Raw genomic sequence first — 19,102 nt, 5'->3', positions numbered from 1 at the left:
TAGTCTGAAAATACAATACAATAACATTTCTTACCAGTAATGTTTATTTTCAAGCAACTTGCCTCTGTTTAGACTGATTTTTTTTTCTGTTCTCAAGTTTATACTACTGTTAAATATTATCTTTGATATAAATTTTCATGAGTAGAAAACTTTTTCTAAAATAGATTAGCAAAAAAGAATTTCCCACCAAAACCTCCAGCAATTCCATGACTTCTGTGGACAGCACCCAAAGTTTGCCTCCTTGTTGGTAATTCATTTTTATACATGTCCACCCACCCAAGAAGCAAAATTCTATTGGTTCTGTTTTATTTTCTCCTAAATTAAGTCTAACCTAACTAGTATTTGGCACTTTGCTTTAGTCAGAGATTTCTCTAACCCTTTGACAAATTCCAATGTTTCTATTTCAACCAGAAATAATTTCCTGAAATCTCTGTACCAAATGAAAACACTGCCTCAAGCCAGGGAAATTCAATATGCACATTAAACACCTTTTCAAAAAAAAAAAAAACTTAGTGTATTCTGTTTCACCAACATAGGGTAAGTTTCTTTTCCACAGAAGTTCCCACCGATAAAGAAATCTCACAACTTTTTGAAACAAAGTATTTAGTTGATAGCAATGACAAATGTACTCTTCACATTTGTAGGAAAAAAAAAGATCACTATATCCATGGCCAGATGAGCAAAAACAAACCAGTATCTAACCTTGAAGAAACAGAAATGACTACTATAAGGAAGTGCTTTCCTCCATTTATTTTATCTAGCTAGAAAGCATATATTAAGCCATCTATCAAGAAACAAAAGGTTATCTTGTGTACTTAGCTGTAGATGTATGCCAAGGGAAGCTGCTGTTACAAATTAATAAAGTAAGAATGCACACAAAGAGAGCGTGCTTGATGCACTCAACTTCCAATAACCTAAAAATACCTCCAAAATAATATATATTCCAACACAGAGATCCATTTCAAATCCAATGAAACAAAATGCTGGCCATTTCCTATATTGTTGTTATTTACTAACACCCTGGAGTAGCTTTAAAGAGATATTCTAGCAAGAGTGTTGAGGATAGGAGAAGAAACAGAAGAGCAAAACGATCAAGTTAACTTGATACCTATGCCTCCAAACAAATAAGACTTTGGCTGCTTCAAGTCATATTTTTATTTTAATGTGAATATTTAGATTAGACTTGTGGTAGGCTGAATAATGCCCCCCACACACAAGTATCTATATCTTAATCACTGGGACTTTGAATAAGTTAGGTTATATGGCAAAGGGGAATTAAGGTTGACAATCAGCTAACGTTGAGATGGGGAGAGTGTCCTGGATTACCAAGGTGGACACAATACAATCACAAGTGTTTTTAAATGTGGAAGAGAGGGGCAGAAAAGAAAAGAGATGACGGTGTGGGCTTTAAAGAGAGAGAAAAAGGGTCATGAGCCAAGAAAGACAGGTGACTTCTAGAAACCAGAAAAGGCAAGGAAATGAATCTTCCCCTAGAGACTCCAGAAGGAACCTAGCCCTGCAGACCTTCTTATGGGCTCAGTGAGACTCACCTGACTTCTGAGCTCCAGAAATGTAACAGAATAAATTTGTGTTGCTCTAAGCTACTTTGTTGCAATTTGTTGCAGCAGCCATAGAAAACTAGTATAATACATACTTCAACAACTAACAAAACAACAAACTGACAACAATGAAAACATTATACATCCTGTTATTCCTAAGCAGAATAACAAACTAACCATCTTATATAACTTGTAGTTGGGGAAGGGGAACTCATAGTTTATTTCAGACCCCATTAAAACAATTAGCTATTCATCCTTGGGTCTCAGTTTTCATAAATATATATACACATATGAATACATATATTCATAAATATATATATAGATATATATATGAGTTTATTGGAATGTTCTAAGGTTTTCTAGAATTCTCAAGTGTTTTTGCATCCTGAATGCTAATTATGAAGTGTTGTTTGAGCTTTGACTTTTTCTATGAAATTGTTTTCTTAACCTTTTTTTTTTTAAAAAAAAAAAAAAGTAGTCATGTTAAAATCCATCCAATGTAAGTTCACAAAACTATTCATAATAACCTAGTGCCTTTCACTTTAGGTCTCTAACAAAGTCTCTGCTTTACTACAGCACTTCTGTCGTCTTTCAAAAACACTTAAGTTCAAGTAAGAGAACTTGGTGTTGAAAGTTAGAGAATGTTTCAGTTAATACCTCCCTGCAGCTTTTTTCTATTTCAGAAGAGGGAAGACAAAAAAAGAAATCAATATTGTGCAGAATTTTTCTTTTAAGTAAGTCTTAACATACAGATTTTACAGGTTCAATGAGGCATTATCTAGATGAAGAAACAATATATCTCTTTTTTTTATGGCTAAGAAGCCTTTCCTGTAAACTATTACAAGTCTGTGATATACAGCTTAACATCTACAGTTAAAAAGAAAGAAAGAAAAAGAAACTATAGTACACATTTTCACCGCATTTAACCATGAAGTGAATTTTTCTTTTTCTTTCTTTCTTTCTTTCTTTCTTTCTTTCTTTCTTTCTTTTCTTTCTTTTTTTTTTTCTTAAAGGAGAGAGTGAGTCACCAAACCGAAAATAAACCAGACAAGGAACGTTAAAATCACATTACATTAAGAGCTAGGTTGCCTTCTATAAGTTAGAGAATCAAAATATTCTTAGAATATATGATAATGCCTTCAATAAATATCACTGAAAGATATAATTTAAAAGTAAATTTTATGCAACAATGTTCTCTGGGCTTTAAAAGAATTTAATATTCCTGGGAGTAAATGACAGTCATGGCCAATAGTTGAAAACAGTCAGAAAATATATATATTCAACATTTTCCCAACCACTGTTATAAATATGCCACATGTCAAGGTATTTTACAGGGCATCCAGTTTTCTGATATAAGTACTGTGAGATTCTTTTTGCATTTAGTCGACAAAATAAAATTTTACTTTTCAAGACATTTGGAAGTAGAAACTGAGGCAGGAAATGAATGGGGGGAAAGTGAATAGGCAGAAGATTCTAGCTATTAGGGAAGATGAGAATAAAAGGCTAAACAATCCTGTTCCAGAAAAAAATCTAATAAGGATAGAAACTTTCCAGGAAGAGTTTGGGGCAATAGAGATGGACAGGGATATTACCGAGGAGAAAAGAGAAGTCTTAAAGGAAAGCAATTATAAAGTAATGAAAAATTTAAATCAGAAATGCATTCACTAGATACAAAACAACCTTTAAAAAAAAACCCACAACAAAAGCAGGTCAATCAATAAAGAGAATGTGTCCTGGCTGTGAAATGGACCAGGCAAATGGACTCACTGATAAAATACATTCCTTTTTATTTTTAATCACAAACTAGTGGCCCAACAGGTATATGTGGAGTGTGTATGAGGTTAACACTGGGTATTTTCATACTGTATTTCCGGCTGGGTTTCAAATGAGTTGAATATCGTCATGCCGATTATGGTTTCTCTTCAATTATTTTAACTGAGCTAATGTATAACAAGAACATAGCAGAAGCAAATAAGTCTGTGTGCCAGCTTATGAGCAGGTGATAAAACATAGCCAAAGAAATAAGAAGACTGAAAAAAGGCAGTTGCAGAAACAAAAGAGAGAGAGAGAGGATAAGAGAGGGGGAGGAGGAGAGGCTGGAGAATGGGGAGATGAAGGAGACAGTTCAATAGGGCAAAGTAGAAGTTGACAGCAACACAGCCACACCTTGCCGTCTCTCCAAGGCTGCTTCTTCCCTCCAGAGAGGATAAAGCCAAGCGAAATCAGGTGATTCTGCTGAACTTTTGCTTCTAATCTGTTCTTTGTTTCTCTGAGGTTTTCTCCTCATGAACTCTGTGTTTTATTTGAACAGTGCCGCAGAAGCCTGGTTGTGCTGCTTCTGTTTATTCACATGGTTCGTGATGTCACAGGTGGGTGCACCCGAGCTAAATGCGGCACGTGGGTGTGTGCTCTTGTGTGTTGCTTGTTTGTTTTGTTTTTTGACACCCCCCCCAATGTAGTTTAAGGAACTCCCTGAAATTTTTACACCCCCCTCATTTAGTTTAGGGAACTCCCTGAATTTGTTATCTTTTTATTTTGCAATAATTTCAAACTTACAGAAAAGTTGCAAGAATAACACAAAGAATTCCTGAATATCCCTTACCCAAGTTCACCAATTTTCAACATCTTCTATTATGTATTTCCCATCTTTACATCTATTTACCATTTATTACATATAATTCTACATATTTTCAAAACAACTTGAGAGTGGTTGCATACAACTTGCTCTTTAACTCCCAATAATTCAAAAATATGTATTTCCAAACTGTAACAATATTCTCTTACATAATCACAATATTGATATCAAATTAAGAAAAGTTAACATTGATACACTACAATTATACAATCCAGAGTTTGGTAAACCTGTGAAGCAAATCTAGTCTGCCACCTGATTTTATCTATTCAGTTTTACTGGGACAAAATCATGCCCCTTCTTTACTGCATTATTTGTGGCAACAGTGTGAACAACAGCAGAACTGAGTAGTTGTTGCATGAGACAACAGTATTTCCTGCAAATTCTAAAATATTTGTTATTTTATTTTAAAATTTTTCAGACACCTGATATAATTCACAGTCCATATTCAACAGCCAATTTTCTCAATAATGTCCTTCTTAAGTATAATTTCCAGTCTAGGATTCAACCCAGGATCCTGAATGGCATTTAGTTGCAACTCACATCTCTAAATCTCCTTTAATGCAAAACAGTTCTTCAGCCTTTGTTGTGTTTCATGATACTGCCATCTTCAAGAATATAGGCCAGGCATTTTTTTAGACAATTTCTCTATTTGGATTTGTCTGATATTTCCTCATGATGAGATTCAGGTAATGCATTTTGTCGGAATGCTACAAAAGTGGTTTTGTGTTCTTACAGCATCCTACCTGAAGGCACATGATATCTGTCTGCCTCCCCTCAGTGATATTAATTTTGACACTCAGTTTTTCCACTATATGGTTACCATTTCTTTTGGCTTGCAATTAATAAAATGTCTGTAGGGAGGTGCTTTAAGACCATGCAAATATCCTGCTCTCTGTCAAATTTCTACTACCTCCAATTTAATATCCAATGATGACTCTTCCAAATCAATGTTTACTATAATGGATGCTAAGTGGTAATTTTCCTAATTCATTTTTATGATCAGAAATCAGATGTTCAGAAATATTAAATGACTCACCTCCCAGTTATTTTTCAAGGATCCTTTAGAGAACTCGAGAACTTTCAAAACTCTTAATTTCCATGATCTTAGCCTCTCAGAGTACAAAATGCCTGAACAAATGTTCTCAACACTCAGATAACCAGAATCTCCTGCTCATCAGCATACAAAACCTATCTTGTAAAGCTACTACTGTGTTAAAAAGCTACATTTTTGAAACTCCATTGTTTTCATTCTAGAATGAGCATCAATTTCTATAATACAAAGTAGAAAACAAACATTAAAGACAAAACAAAAACAAAACCTGACATATTTTGTACAATCTGAATTTTTAGTCTGATCATGAATCACTCCTTTCCATTTAACCTAAGAGGGCCACAGATCATCATGCAATAACCACTGTCTTAGGCTCAAGAAATAATAAAACAAGGTGTAGGGACTGATAACTAAATTATTTGCAAGATCACTGCCAGTGTTTTGCTAGGTAACACTAAACCATATTCAATTATACCCTTGAGTCTCCTAATTCAAAGGGAGAGCAGGATGGTGGGGAAAAAAAAAAAAAACCTGAAAGTCATGTTGTAAGAGAAACATGAATGGTTATTTAAAGCAGAGGTGACATCATGGGACATGTTAGCTGTCATCAAATAGAAGAAGGGTTCTCATATGAAAGAAACATTAGAAACTGACTTAAGACATTCACAAGAGTTTGAACTGTGTCCTAGAAAACACTACATTCTTCAATGGAAAAAAAAAAAATGATCTTCCTAACTCACCTGATCCTAGGAGAAAAAACAATTACCTCAGAAAATAAAATAAATGCTTAGAACAATCTGTGGACTGAATAAATGGCAAGGAGTTGGCAAAATAAGGCTATATAAGTATCTGTATACTCCTTTTCTCAAATCAAACTTAACTTCAAGAAATAAAGTTTTCAATGGCTCTGTTCATTAAAATATAAGTTTTTTGAACTTCTGCAACTGAAAACTCACAACTGCCCCAGGCAGAAGCAAGAAGGGAAATAACTTCATACCAATGCTCACTGTCATTATCTTTTTCTCTGCAACAAAACGTATGCCCCAAACTGTCAACAACACAAGGGCAGGAAAAGATGCTGCTAAAAGGAAAAGATCACGTATGAGTGTTGCGAATACATCTAAAAACACCCAATGTCTCAACTGAAACTGAAGCCATACAATGTAATAAATAGCTTAAGAACCATTAGTACTTGTACCAACTCAGGAGATAAGAACTACTGCCTTTCAGCATTAAGTTTATACCATAAAATGTGAAACAATCTCCTTTACACAATGTGGCAAGGTAGGCCACATTCATTGGTATAGGATGATATAAAATGGGCCCATCCTCTCTTGGTCCACTTTTGAATTTCAAACCCTGCCTTTATGGGAAGCTAAGAAATTAGAAGCATCATTACACAGTGTTTACACACAGGGCATCTACCATCAGACTGCTTGGGCCAAATCCTGGCCCTGTTATTATCAGCTATGTGACCTTGGGCCAGGTACTTATTTTCTCTGTATTTGTTTCCTCATGTGTAAAATGGTGATAATAAAGGTAAGTACCTTATTTAGTTGCTGTGAAGATTATACAATATAATATTTTTAAAGAGTGCCTTGCACATAGAAAATATTTAAGAGGTAAAGCTACTTTCTATTGGCAATAGGGAGGCAGTGAACATTTAAGACAAGACTCCCATGATTAGATTTTTATTTCAGATAGATCACTTTGAGAGAACAGTGAAAGATAGATTGGTTAGAGGAGGTTATTTGTGCAACCAAAGCGGAAGACAGGAGACTACTGCCACCGTCTAGGAATGACACTCTGAAGATCTTAACTACAGCAGTACTGGAAAATGCAGGAGGCGCAGGTATGAGGGATTTTAAAGAGACAGTGCAAGATTTGATGTAAGGAAGGTAGGAAGAACCAAGGTCAACCAGCAAGTTTCAGGCCTAGGTAACTAAAACTCTGCAATTTTCATAAGAAATAATCTTGGGCACAAATAATACAACTGCTTTTAAGTATGCTGAGATTGAGGTACTCCTGGGCATCACTGTGGGTTATGGTCTTAAATAAATCTGAAGCACAGGCTGGGCTGAAGCACAAAGGACTGGGCTGGGATGTTTATTTGAGAGCCATCGTTTCACTAATGAGAAAAATATGTTAAGTTTATTTTGGAGAAAAAAACAGACGACACTTCCTTTAAAAAGACAATATATGGCCATATCCATTATACATGATGTTCAGTGTCAAGTATTTGTGCACTATTTAATACTGACACTAAAATCCTTCTATTGATAACATTCTACTAAGTCTTCAAACTCAGCACTTAGAATTTTTTTTCTTAAAAAACATTTAGAAAGAATATCTTACCAAAACAAGTTTTCCATTATAGGTAAGTCATCATGTCATTCTGTAATTCCCCAAAGAGGACATTCACAGTACAGATTTACTTCTGCTGCCCAAGAACTACACCCTCACCCCTTGAGGTAGTCTTTGTGTTTACAGCACTTTTCCCCTCATATCAAGAGCCTATCTCCATCATTTTCACTGGAGTCATATAATCAGACCCTCAACAATATCTTGGGACACACACACAAACGGTAACTCTGGATGAAGACAGATATGTTAATTGATTTGACTGTGGTAATCATTAGACATGTATATGTATATCAAATCATCATATTAGTACCTTGAATATATATTCTTTTTATTTGTTGGTTAAATATTTAAGAAAACAAAGAAAACATCTTGGGTAGTATCTTGCTCATGATATGTTCAGAATGTCTTGTGTGCTAGAAACCATCCTTGTTGTCTGAGGTCAACCAATCCAAAAATATGTAAGCAGTATGAATTATCAACTAAGCATGAATCTTTAGAAAGAATATGTATAAACAATACACTGGAGAATCATAAAGTCATTTTAATAAAGCAGGCTTAGTTCAGTAAGTGTATACCATATATATATTTAGTTTTATTTCAACACTCTTTTTACAGTGGCTGAGTAGTGTTTTAAAATTATTTAGTCTCATTCATAGTCAAGAAAACAATTTCACTTTGGTTTGATTCAGCAAACACATTCATAGTTTTCAGGTTCAGCACATATTTAAGTCCTGGAAATCTGCAAATAATTAGTGGGGAACTTAGGATATGTGATATTAAGATCTAGATGATGACCAATTTCAGCAAGTATGGGTACTTTCTAAATTGCTTTTCTAAAAGAAAAAATCAATCTTGAGAGTGAAAAAGAATAAAATCTTACTACGATGTTACCACAGTTTGTAAAATAAAAGGGCTTCCATGTGTTTTCCAAGCACTTAATAAAGAGGCAATAAAAAGTTAAAACGTGATTTCCAAATTTTATGAAGAAGTCAGAGCAATCATGAAAGCCAAGAAGGATAAAAATGTTTACCCAGTTTGATGTGAAATTACCCTGAACTAAATTTTAGAAAAAGTAACAAATTTATGGTAAATAAAGCAAGCTAATTTTTCCATTTTGGGAAGCCAACAAAGTCTATTAAAGAAAATATACACAGTTACACTTAGTAACTAGCAGATGTATTATAGCTAGGCAAGAGATCTTGAAGAAAGGTAACATTGTTTTCATGGTTGCATTCAACATTTACCACAAAGCTGCAATTTCTTTTCTGTACCCTATAAATTAAGTTCAAAAGCTAAACTTCAAGAAGAATAACCTCCATGTTTCAACTAATAGTATTTAATAGCACCGAAGAAAAGACGACTACTTAGTTCATTCAAAAAGACTAAGAAATGAAAAACTGTGTAACATGTAGCTGATATTTGTGATTTTAAAAAATGTAGAGAGAAAATGTTCAAATATACAATTTAAACACTGACAATTTTTTTCATTAGTAAAAAACCAACCTAATTTTAAAAAGATCATAATAAAAAGCCATCGTTTTTCATAGGACAGAAAGAAGAAACAGTGTTCAATTCTGAGGCATTTGGGGATAATTTAACAACTCCTCCTCCAGCCATCATTCTCCATATGCCATTGCTACTGCCACCAAAATGAAGAGGCTTAGGATAGGAACTGCACAGTAAGTGTAAAGATACAATTTAAGTATCACCTTACTTAGGGCAAATGTGTGGAACGTCATTTAAACTCATTGAAAGAGAGGGTGTGGTATTCTTGCCTACTTGGGAATTAATTAATTCAGGCAATCTTTGGAGACAGCGTTCTGATATCTACCATTCAGTGGGGGAAAAAAGTAGAACAAAGATCAAAGAGTTAAAAATTGATGTGATTTTGCTTACGGCTCATGGACTCCTTCATGCCTTACTTACATGCTCCTTCCTAACTCTTGTTTTCTGATAGAATACCAGCAAATACATGAGATCTTCCTTTTTTGCTTTCTCACTGGATTCGTTCCGGACCCATCACCGTGCCTAAGTATTGGTGGCTGCAAAGGGTTGCAGCTGACCACACCTCAAGCACTGCTTGGCACTTTTAATTGATGTGCTAGTTCTGGAACTGCTCTAACCTTCTTTGGTCTTCTCTCCACACTGGAGAGTGCAATACAGATTTTCAGGTAACCCTAACATGACCATCATGCTGACAAATGCAAACAAAACAATGTTACAAAACAAGACCACGGACAGAGGCCATTTTGGATTTGTATGATACTCTGCCACTCTCAGAAAGAGATGATTTCAAATACATGTGAGTTTTGGGGGTTTTCTGTTTGTTTTTTAGCAAAAGTATAGATGACCATGCCTTGGGTGTTTGCTAATCAGCAGAACATTTTCAGTTACTTTCCTTTTCACTTGCCCATATCAGAGAAAAGCAGTATTATGGATACAAAAATAAAATTGGTAAGACAACATTAAAGTTTTGCTAATTTACAGGCCAATAAAGAAGCGTCTCCAGATGTAGGTTAAGATATATTGCTAGACAACTTCAACATGGCCGAAGCAAGTAGCGCCAATCTAGGCGGCGGCTGTGAGGAAAAAAGGCATGAGGGGTCGTCTCCACAGTCTGTGCCACCCGGCACTACCATTTCGAGGGTGAAGCTCCTCGACACCATGGTGGACACTTTTCTTCAGAAGCTGGTCGCCGCCGGCAGCTACCAGAGATTCACTGACTGCTATAAGCGCTTCTACCAGTTGCAGCCTGACATCACACAGCGAATCTATGACAAGTTTATAGCTCAGTTGCAGACTTCTATCCGGGAGGAAATCTCTGACATCAAAGAGGAGGGGAACCTGGAAGCCGTCTTGAATGCCTTGGATAAAATTGTAGAAGAAGGCAAAGACCGCAAAGAGCCGGCCTGGCGCCCCAGCGGGATCCCAGAGAAGGATCTGCACAGCGTCATGGCACCCTACTTCCTGCAGCAACGGGACACCCTGCGGCGCCACGTGCAGAAACAGGAGGCTGAGAACCAGCAGCTGGCAGATGCCGTCCTGGCAGGGCGGAGGCAGGTGGAGGTGCTGCAGCTACAGGTCCAGGCCCGGCAGCAGGCCTGGCAGCCTCTACACAGAGAACAGAGAGAGCTGGTTGCTGTGCTGAGGGAGCCTGAGTGAGGAGACCGCCAGGCCCATAAGCAGAGGGCAGTCAAGGTCAAGAGCCTGTGGCCAGCATGCCTGGCCTGGGCGGCCTGCCTCTGAGAACGGCTGAAATGGTGCCCAGTCCCTCAGCAGTGATGGAATTTGCTGGAGGACTAGGCCAGAGAAAGCCTCATTGCCACTGTGCCTTTGGGGTACCCTTGGGGTTGGACATACACCCCCTTTAGATTCCTCTGTTTCTTCTACCTGGATAATTCTTGGCCATGTTCTCTCTTCTCTAGGTTCAGGTCAGCTTTGCCCCTCCGCCCCACTCCTGCTGGTTCCTGAGCCCTTTTCCCTGGGCCTGGCTTGGAGAATCTGTTTTCAATCTCCACTGATTGCCCCCTTGCTGCCCAGCCCAGGGGCCTTTACCATGTTCTCCCCACATCCGTAAATAAACTTCCTCCACTACACTGTAAAAAAAAAAAAAAAAAAGATATATTGCTAGAAAATAAAATTCCTATGATACAAAGTTCCTTATAGTACTTCCTCTTCCTGGACTCACAGGTGAGTTGAGCAATCAGCTCCATACCAACTTCACCTTAGCCATCCAGCTGGCTGAGTCTTCCTCACCCAGTGCACCCAGGCTCCCACTCCTCCCTAGAGAGCTACAAAGTAAGCCAAATGTTCTCAGCAGGCAGGGCAATAGATTTGAAGCTGGAATAAAGCCTCAGCAAACACTGACTCTACTAGACTGTAGCTGGTATTGTTCTAGTTGAAAAAAGGGTGCTTAACGACTAGCCCAGAAAACTTCTTGTCCTGCCACAGTGTTTATAGTGTGTTCAATGGCCCAGTTCACTAGGGCTTTACTTCCCCAGCATCAATAAAACTGTATGATTCTGGTACAAAGTTATTGCAACTAATTCAATGTCTCAGAAGGAAAAAAAAAAAAAAAACTGCATTTGATTTCTGAAATGACTGTGACACTAAAAATTAGGGGGAGGGGAACCCAGTAATTTTGGCCATCCTCATGCAGATCACTGTGAGTCTTGCTATAAGCCTGTATGAACTAAACGTAGTTATAAAATTCCATGTTGACTCAATCCCAGTCAATGTCCAAATTCCACTGTAACAAAATCCATCTTAATTCACACATAGTGTTTTCAGACGGTGGTGATGACACCAAGCTGGCACAGGGCCTCTTTGCAGTAAACAGGTTGGGAAGGGGTACATTTTTTATCGCAATAGGAGTATTAAGGAGGAGGTTTCACACATAGGTTTTCTCTCTCTGCCTTCCTAAGAGAGATGCTTCACTTGGATAGATGGTAAAGCAGTATAGGTAGGATTTGAAAGAGAAATAATTAGAGGGGATAGTTAATTGCTCGTTGAAAGCAGAATTAAAAGGGGAGAAAAACTTTTCTTTTCTCACAGCAAACAAATTAAGTTTCTTGAATTTTACTTAACACTATTTTCCTACTTGCTAGAATGTCTAACTTCTGGGTTTTGGTTAAAATAAGGACTCCATTCTTATAATCTTCATTTCCTCCACAAAATTATTTATTTCACTTCAATATTCAAGAAATAGCTCAAACCTCAAGGCAGTTGCCCAGAATCCACTTACTATATCTCATAACCAAACTCAGTGGCTTTCTCAACCTCTCAGATACCCTTTGCCTTTCCCATTTCTCTGTTTGCCCTTGACTTCCAACTTCACACATGTTGGCTCTGAATTACACGAAAGCGTTGCCCCCACTACCACTCCAATACCACACCTTATGCCAATATTCTTTTTTCTGATTCCTTCCTCAGTGAGCTCATTGATCTCATTCGCTTTCTGTTCTAATGACAGCCTGACTGTGGCTGAAACCCAGGAGTCATCACCAGGCCTGACCTCTCTCATTCCCCTTTCACACTTGTTCTTCCAGATGCCTGCAGGACATCTCACTCACATGTCAACTAAACTTGGACATGTGAAAACCTGAGCTCTTCTTCCCCCAACAATAAGCAAGTGTTCTTAAACTCCCTAGTGTTACTTTTGTCCTCCCAAACCCCTAGGCTCATAAATTTAAAGTTATTTGTGACTCTCTCTTCTTTATCAACATTCACCCTAACAAACTACCATTTCCACCTCCACAATATCTCCCTGCTCTATCCATTCCTCCTCAATTTTAGATGTGGTTCCAGCTCATGTCCTTATTCCCTCACATATGAATTAGTTAGTCCCTAGCTCACCCACATACCTTCAGTTTCTTCTCAGTACTGAATTAACAGAATAACCTCACACAACAGGTAAAGCATCTTACAGAGCAGTTTAACACCCTCATTTTCCTGATGAAAAGCTAAGGCTCAAAAAGGTGAATTAACTTCCACAAGTTCACATACATAGTTGGATGTGAAGCCAGGGCTACAAAACCCAGGGTTCATGACTTCCAGTCCAGTGTTCTGTCCATTTTATCAGAATGCTTCCAATACCACATCAGTCACCCACGGCCAAGGCCCACTCTGAGTCTTCATACATCACAGGGAACAAAACCTAAAATCTTCCACTGTACTATTCAAGCCACTAAAAATACTTTCACTGCTTCTCCAGATTCATTTCTCATTACTAAGTGCTATAACCCCTCTTCCCTAAGTCATTCTCTGTCACGCTCTTACCAACATACCTTAACCCCACTACTAGAGTGATACACACACCATACCCTGGACAGTCTTCTACTTTTATACATATTACAGCCCAGAGAACAAGCTGTAAGACCCATAAAGAGCCAAACAGGTTTGCATTTTCAATTCTCATTTCAGAGAGAAAAAAAAATAAAAACTCAAATTACCCCTTATCTTTTGAAGGAATTTTGAAAATGTATTTTCTTCATTCATACAAAGTCTTTAATTTTATTCAGCTGTTAACATGAAATACATAGCCAATTATTTAGGTTCAACTGTTAACTGGCCACTTACCCTACCTCATTGCCAAGATTTAGAATATGAAATTTTATATCTTTTTTCATATTTGCAATGTTGCATACCAAATCCTCTGCATTTTAATTGCTTTACATTGATGGATGTTTACAATTTGCAAAACTCCCCAAGAGACTAACCAATGCAGATTTTGAGATGATAAACTAAGATGAGATAAATGAACGGAAACTCACTCTTTAAGTGACCAACTAATTGATTATTTTCCTATTATAATGATGTCTGTTTCCCCATGCAATACTGTAACACTGTATTGCAGAGATTGTGGTATCAATACCTCCTAATTCATTAAGAATCCCTTCCACATCTTTTTCTCCTCCAGTTATAAATCTACCTCCCTCTTTCTTGACCTGATTCAGTATCATTCCTCAGTTGCCTTGGAGATATTCTGATTTAAAATATTATAATTATAATATTGTTAACTTGTTGATAGGTAGTCTTCATCCTCTACCAAGAATTTTCATGAATATACATTTTAAGAGTATCCAACAAGACTTACATACTTCAAAGAACTGGGTCTTAGAGTTATTTTATCTTTTCCAGGACTATATAGATAGCATTTTGCAGAAAACAAGCACACTATAAAGGCTTGCTAACTAAATGAAGGGGGGTTCTAAAATGAACTGTTTGGCCACTGTACATTTTCTTCTCAGAACTGAATTTTGTTCTAACCAAATATGCTAACCCAAAAACAAATAAATAAGAACTAATGAATGCATCCTGCTTCCATGGATTTCAGGCAGTAACACAAATTAGCAATTTACACTGTTTCTTTTTTGTTGTTTGTTTTTAGGACTTGCCCCTAGCAGTTCAAACAAGAACACTGACTCTGCTGGCCCTAATGAGACCTAGAACTGTGCTGAATGATGTTGGAAAACATTCCCCAGATCTTTTAAGACGTGAAGTACAAGTGAAATAGACAGGGCTGTAATATCCCCCCAAGCCTACAGTGAATTTGGAAATATATCTCAGAGTTGTCTCTGTTTACATTTTCTCATAGTTCATATGGCACTGTAATATATTTGTTCTTAGTCACAATGTATTGCTTAAGCTACTCTGAAATGGGAGCGGCCTTAAAGAAAACCCTGCCTGTGAATGAGATGTGGTCATGAGACATGGGAGGAAAAGGAGGTGGAGAAAGAAAAGCAGGACAAGAAACTGAGACCTGTTTAAAATAAAATGTATACACCAGAAGAGGTGAATAGAAACACACTTTAAGAAACAGACTCAATAGAAAGGCTAAAAGTAAAGTAGCAATGTGGACATCTTAGATAGTGAGCAGTTAACTCAAAGTAATAACAGCCAAATCACAGAAAAGTGCCTCAAAAGCCACCCGTGTGCCACTTCAGTTCGTTGGTCAGTGAACAGTTTCTGCTACTGAGGAACACACACCAACCAAAAAAGCAAGGTGCTAGGAAATACAGAGAATTCCCTCTTCTACTGTTTGCAATCAACAAGACACTAATTGTTCTTGGTTGAATGGCTTATTCTGGGAATTCTTCTGACAGGAGGGATCAGATAGCATCTGTCTCTTACAAGCAAAGGCATTAAGCCAATGAAGAGTTCTCATTATTCCAGACAACAACAAATGAAGTCAGAGCACGGAACCAGGTGGTATCCTGCTCATAAAACCACTTGATGCATCAACATTGTCCTTTTTTCTTAGCTGGGCCAACTAAGGGCTACCTTCCTTAGCTGCATGATTCTTAATGAAATAAAATTATACCAATCTGAATGTCTCTTAAATATTTAGACATAAGTGCTCAACAGTGTAGTAATGCCACCAACACCAGGCCCAGCAATTTATCTATTTATTTTCAAAAGTTTGAGCAAAGTAGTACCTTATTACATTATCAAGGCCAACAAAAGTCATATTTTTTCTACAACATTTTTTATCCAACAAATTCATTTATATCTTGTTTCCACCACTCCAAATGTTTAAAAGCAAAAAGGCAGCATGACTTTTATTAAAGTAATTTAATTCAATAACATAATTCTGATTTTACTTCCTATGAGAGGTATTTTTTTTCTAGCAACTTGCTTTATCCTATTAATTCATTTACATCTGCTACTTTGTGTTTAAAAGCAAAAAGCAGCACGTTTCTTATAAAAATAATTTAACTGAAAAATAATATTAATTTTGATTTTTCCTTTTCATCTTCTTCTCCCTCTGATATTATAAATTTGCATAGGTTAAGTGTAGTAATATTGAACCTGACTTATGTATTCAGAAGGTGAACAAGGGAAGGTACAAAACATAGTAATGGAACTCTAATGTGACTAAAGGAACTTACACATTTCCCTAATCTCAGATCACAGACATTACACAATGCATTCAATGTCATTTTGCACCCAATCATGGCTATCCCTTGATATGAAGAACCAACATGTCCTAAATAAAATCTCTGCACTCCCTCATCAGTCAGTGCCTGCAACTAGTTTAGAATTATACTATAATTAAACTGAAACTCTAATTAAAAGTACTGGGCTAACGTGATATGAAATGTTCACAGCCCAATTATGTCTACTTGCCATTGTCCTCTGGTGTGTATAGATGATATCTTTTTATAAAAATAATGGAACACAGATTTAGTAATGACATCCTGGGCAGGATGTCCTAATAATTTCCAGGGTCAGTCATTTCCTTTCCAAAGTATTTTCCCCTCTTCGTGGTTCTGTTATGCATCCCTGGTTTCCCTTAATTCCTCAAAAACATATCCTAGCTACTGACCAAAGTGCCCTTCAAATATAATTAACTGATAAATCCTAGATAGACACCATACTATGGTTACCATGTTTATCAAATAAAACAAACAAAAATCCCCCTTTTTTCTCATTTGGTATTAATGGACTTATTCGTCACCGTTGGTCCTAAATTATGCTGAAGACAGACTAAAGTACCGTGATCTTTTCGCAAACCTATGTTTTCTCAAAAATAGTAGGTTTCAGTACCACTAATCCTTCTTTTTACTTCCTTCTCTAGAAGCCTTAATGATAAATGCTTAGCAAGACTTTAAACTCCTAACAGTAAAATTACAACTATTTTGAAAACGTAATGCTTGCTACAGGTTAATTTCAATCCTGTTTGTAATCTTAATTTTTAAAGTAAATTATTAACCTTCAATAAATTTCTACCTACAGGCTTTATACTAGTTTCAACAAATTTGAATAAGTCTGAGTTTGTGATGCTAATTTCATTGTTGTTGAGCCAGTTATCAAGTGATAATACTTACATATATTTGTTCCCATGGTTACAAGTAAACTAGGGAAGAAACTATTTCCTAACTAATCTTTTATAAAGTAAACTTTTAAAACACAAATAAGTCACTTGAAATTTTGTTAATGCTTTATTTTAAAATATTGAATTATACTCCTGAAATACAAAATGAGGCAATGGAAAATTGCACCAATTTATATTTTTTCTGCTAATAGTGTCCTCAAAAATAAATTTAATTAGCATAGTTTGTTCAAATCAAATCACATTTTTAAACTCAATAGTTTCCTTTCCTTTCAGAAAATGCAAATCAAATCCACAACTCTAACTACTATAATTTTAATTTGCTTCAAAACACATACAAACATAATAAAAATTAAATTTTCATTTTAACAAGCAGACAGTCTTAACAGGAGGCACATGAGATCAAATGCATTAGACTGAGTTCTCTGAACCCACAATGAAAAGGAAGAATGAGGTCCATATATGAAATGTAAATTATATGAAGTTTTAATGCTACCCGCAAATAAATACAAGCTATATAATTACAATTCAACTGTATGATTAGGAAAATTATCAGAAATACCTAGTTGTCTCTAAAAATGTTAACCTATGACTTTGTGGCAATCAACCCATAATCACTTTTAAAATCACTTAAGTAATGACATTCTAAATTTAGAACAATTGGTTATATTAGTACACATCACAAATTTATCATCAGGTTCTAAGCAAGTAACCAGCTATTGTGCTATTTAGTCTTCATGTAGTTCTGCTGCCATCAGATTTCCAACCATTTCTTTCACTGGGAAGAAAACAGAGTGAATGGAAAAATTTCCTGGCATCCCATACCCATGTAACCTTATATAGATCTATATCATTAAAATGTTTTACCTAGTAAATCATTCATTGAAAATGCATGCGCGCGCACACACACACACACACACACACACACACAGATCATGCCTAATACCTAACAATCACTGTTACTACAAAGGCAAGTTCCCAGTCATGAAGAGACACAGAGATAAGTTGCTGTCCCCATGAGGAATGCTAGTGAATGAAGGAAGAGCCCGTGGAAGAGCGATGGAGTAGCTCTTCTAAAGACCAAGATTGAAGGTAATCACCACCAAAGAAAGGATTTCAAAGCAGAAGAGGGATGTTGACAAGGTCCAAGAATAAACAGAATGGTGCTTCTGCTGGAAATATGTTCTTAAGTAATAAATCAATAATAATCAGACAAGCAATGTCTGGTTCTATGAAAAATACTTGTAGAAACAAAGAATAATCAGCAGTCTTTCTTGATAAATACACTTTTCAAAATCTACATACCATCTTTTCATTTTTATGACGAAGTCTGAAGACAAGCTATCCTCATTTTGACCAAGAAGCAAACAATTGTTTAATTAATGCCACTTAAGTAGTGACTGGCAGAGTTTACATTTGTGTTCAATTTTATTTGAATTCTAAAATGTATGTTCATTAAATAGTTTCATCTTTTCTCAATAATCCAGCTGTTAGAAATTAACCCACAGAATACTACTAAAAATGCACAAAATTCTGTTATTGTTTAAAAAATAATAATAATAAAAAGGGGGTGACAGCTTTTTAGTTAAATTAGTTCAAAAAACTAATAAAAAGGGGGTGCTTGTCTGATTATTATTAATTTATTACCTAATAACATAGTTTCAGCAGAAGCACTATTCTGTTTATTCTTGGACCTTGTCAACATCCCTCTTCTGCTTGGAAATCCCAAGTATTTATTAGTAACATGGGTGGAGTGGGAAACTATGACACTATTAATATATTATACAGACTTTTTATGACAAACATGAAGAAAAAGTTTAGGGGAAAAAATCACGTTACTTCAAAAAGGCAGAAAACAAAATTATATCTATACTCTGTTTATAATTATTGAAATAATTTATTAATATGGCCAGGCAAGGTGGTTCATGCCTGTAATCCCAGCACTTTGAGAGGCCAAGACTGAAGGATTGCTTGAGCTCACGAGTTCAAGACCAGCCTGGGCAACATGGTGAAACCCTGTCTACAAAAAAATACAAAAATTAGCCAGGCGTGCAGGCATGTGCCTGTAGCATCCAGCTACTGGGGAGTCTGAGGTGGAGGTGGCAGTGAACTGAGATCGTGCCACTGCACTCCAGCCTGAGTGATAGAGCCAGATCCTG

General features: G+C 36.4%; 2 protein-coding genes across 14 annotated transcripts in view; one reads left to right on the top strand and one right to left on the bottom strand.

Moving 5' to 3' along the window:
* Positions 1-19,102, bottom strand: part of PTPRK (protein tyrosine phosphatase receptor type K) — a 566,799-nt gene that overhangs the window by 514,125 nt on the left and 33,572 nt on the right. For 3 of the 12 annotated variants that reach the window (XM_050788295.1, XM_050788296.1, XM_050788299.1), the window contains exon 1: positions 3,726-9,041. The exons of 6 other annotated variants lie outside the window; for them this stretch is intronic. In XM_050788295.1, coding sequence (XP_050644252.1) covers positions 3,726-3,846 — 121 coding nt within the window. In that variant the 5' untranslated portion in view covers positions 3,847-9,041. Of the gene's footprint in view, positions 1-3,725; positions 9,042-19,102 lie in introns of those variants that run through there. 3 more of the 12 variants (XM_050788298.1, XM_050788301.1, XM_050788300.1) reach the window with 2 other exon arrangements.
* Positions 10,150-11,203, top strand: LOC126953033 (polyamine-modulated factor 1-like). Of its 2 annotated transcripts, none has more exons than XM_050788318.1 (2): positions 10,150-10,807; positions 11,035-11,203. In XM_050788318.1, the coding sequence occupies exon 1, from the start codon at positions 10,154-10,156 to the stop codon at positions 10,769-10,771; it is 618 nt and encodes a 205-aa protein (XP_050644275.1). In that variant the 5' UTR covers positions 10,150-10,153; the 3' UTR covers positions 10,772-10,807; positions 11,035-11,203. The 2 variants fall into 2 exon arrangements, with proteins under 2 accessions (XP_050644275.1, XP_050644276.1); XM_050788319.1 differs by lacking the exon at positions 11,035-11,203 and having other exon boundaries at positions 10,154-10,521; positions 10,583-10,757.

The sequence above is a fragment of the Macaca thibetana genome, chromosome 4 (assembly GCF_024542745.1).
Source record: "Macaca thibetana thibetana isolate TM-01 chromosome 4, ASM2454274v1, whole genome shotgun sequence".
Lineage (NCBI taxonomy): Eukaryota > Metazoa > Chordata > Mammalia > Primates > Cercopithecidae > Macaca > Macaca thibetana.
The sequence above is the reverse complement of the archived record's forward strand: the minus strand, read 5'-3'. Positions and strand labels throughout refer to the sequence as shown.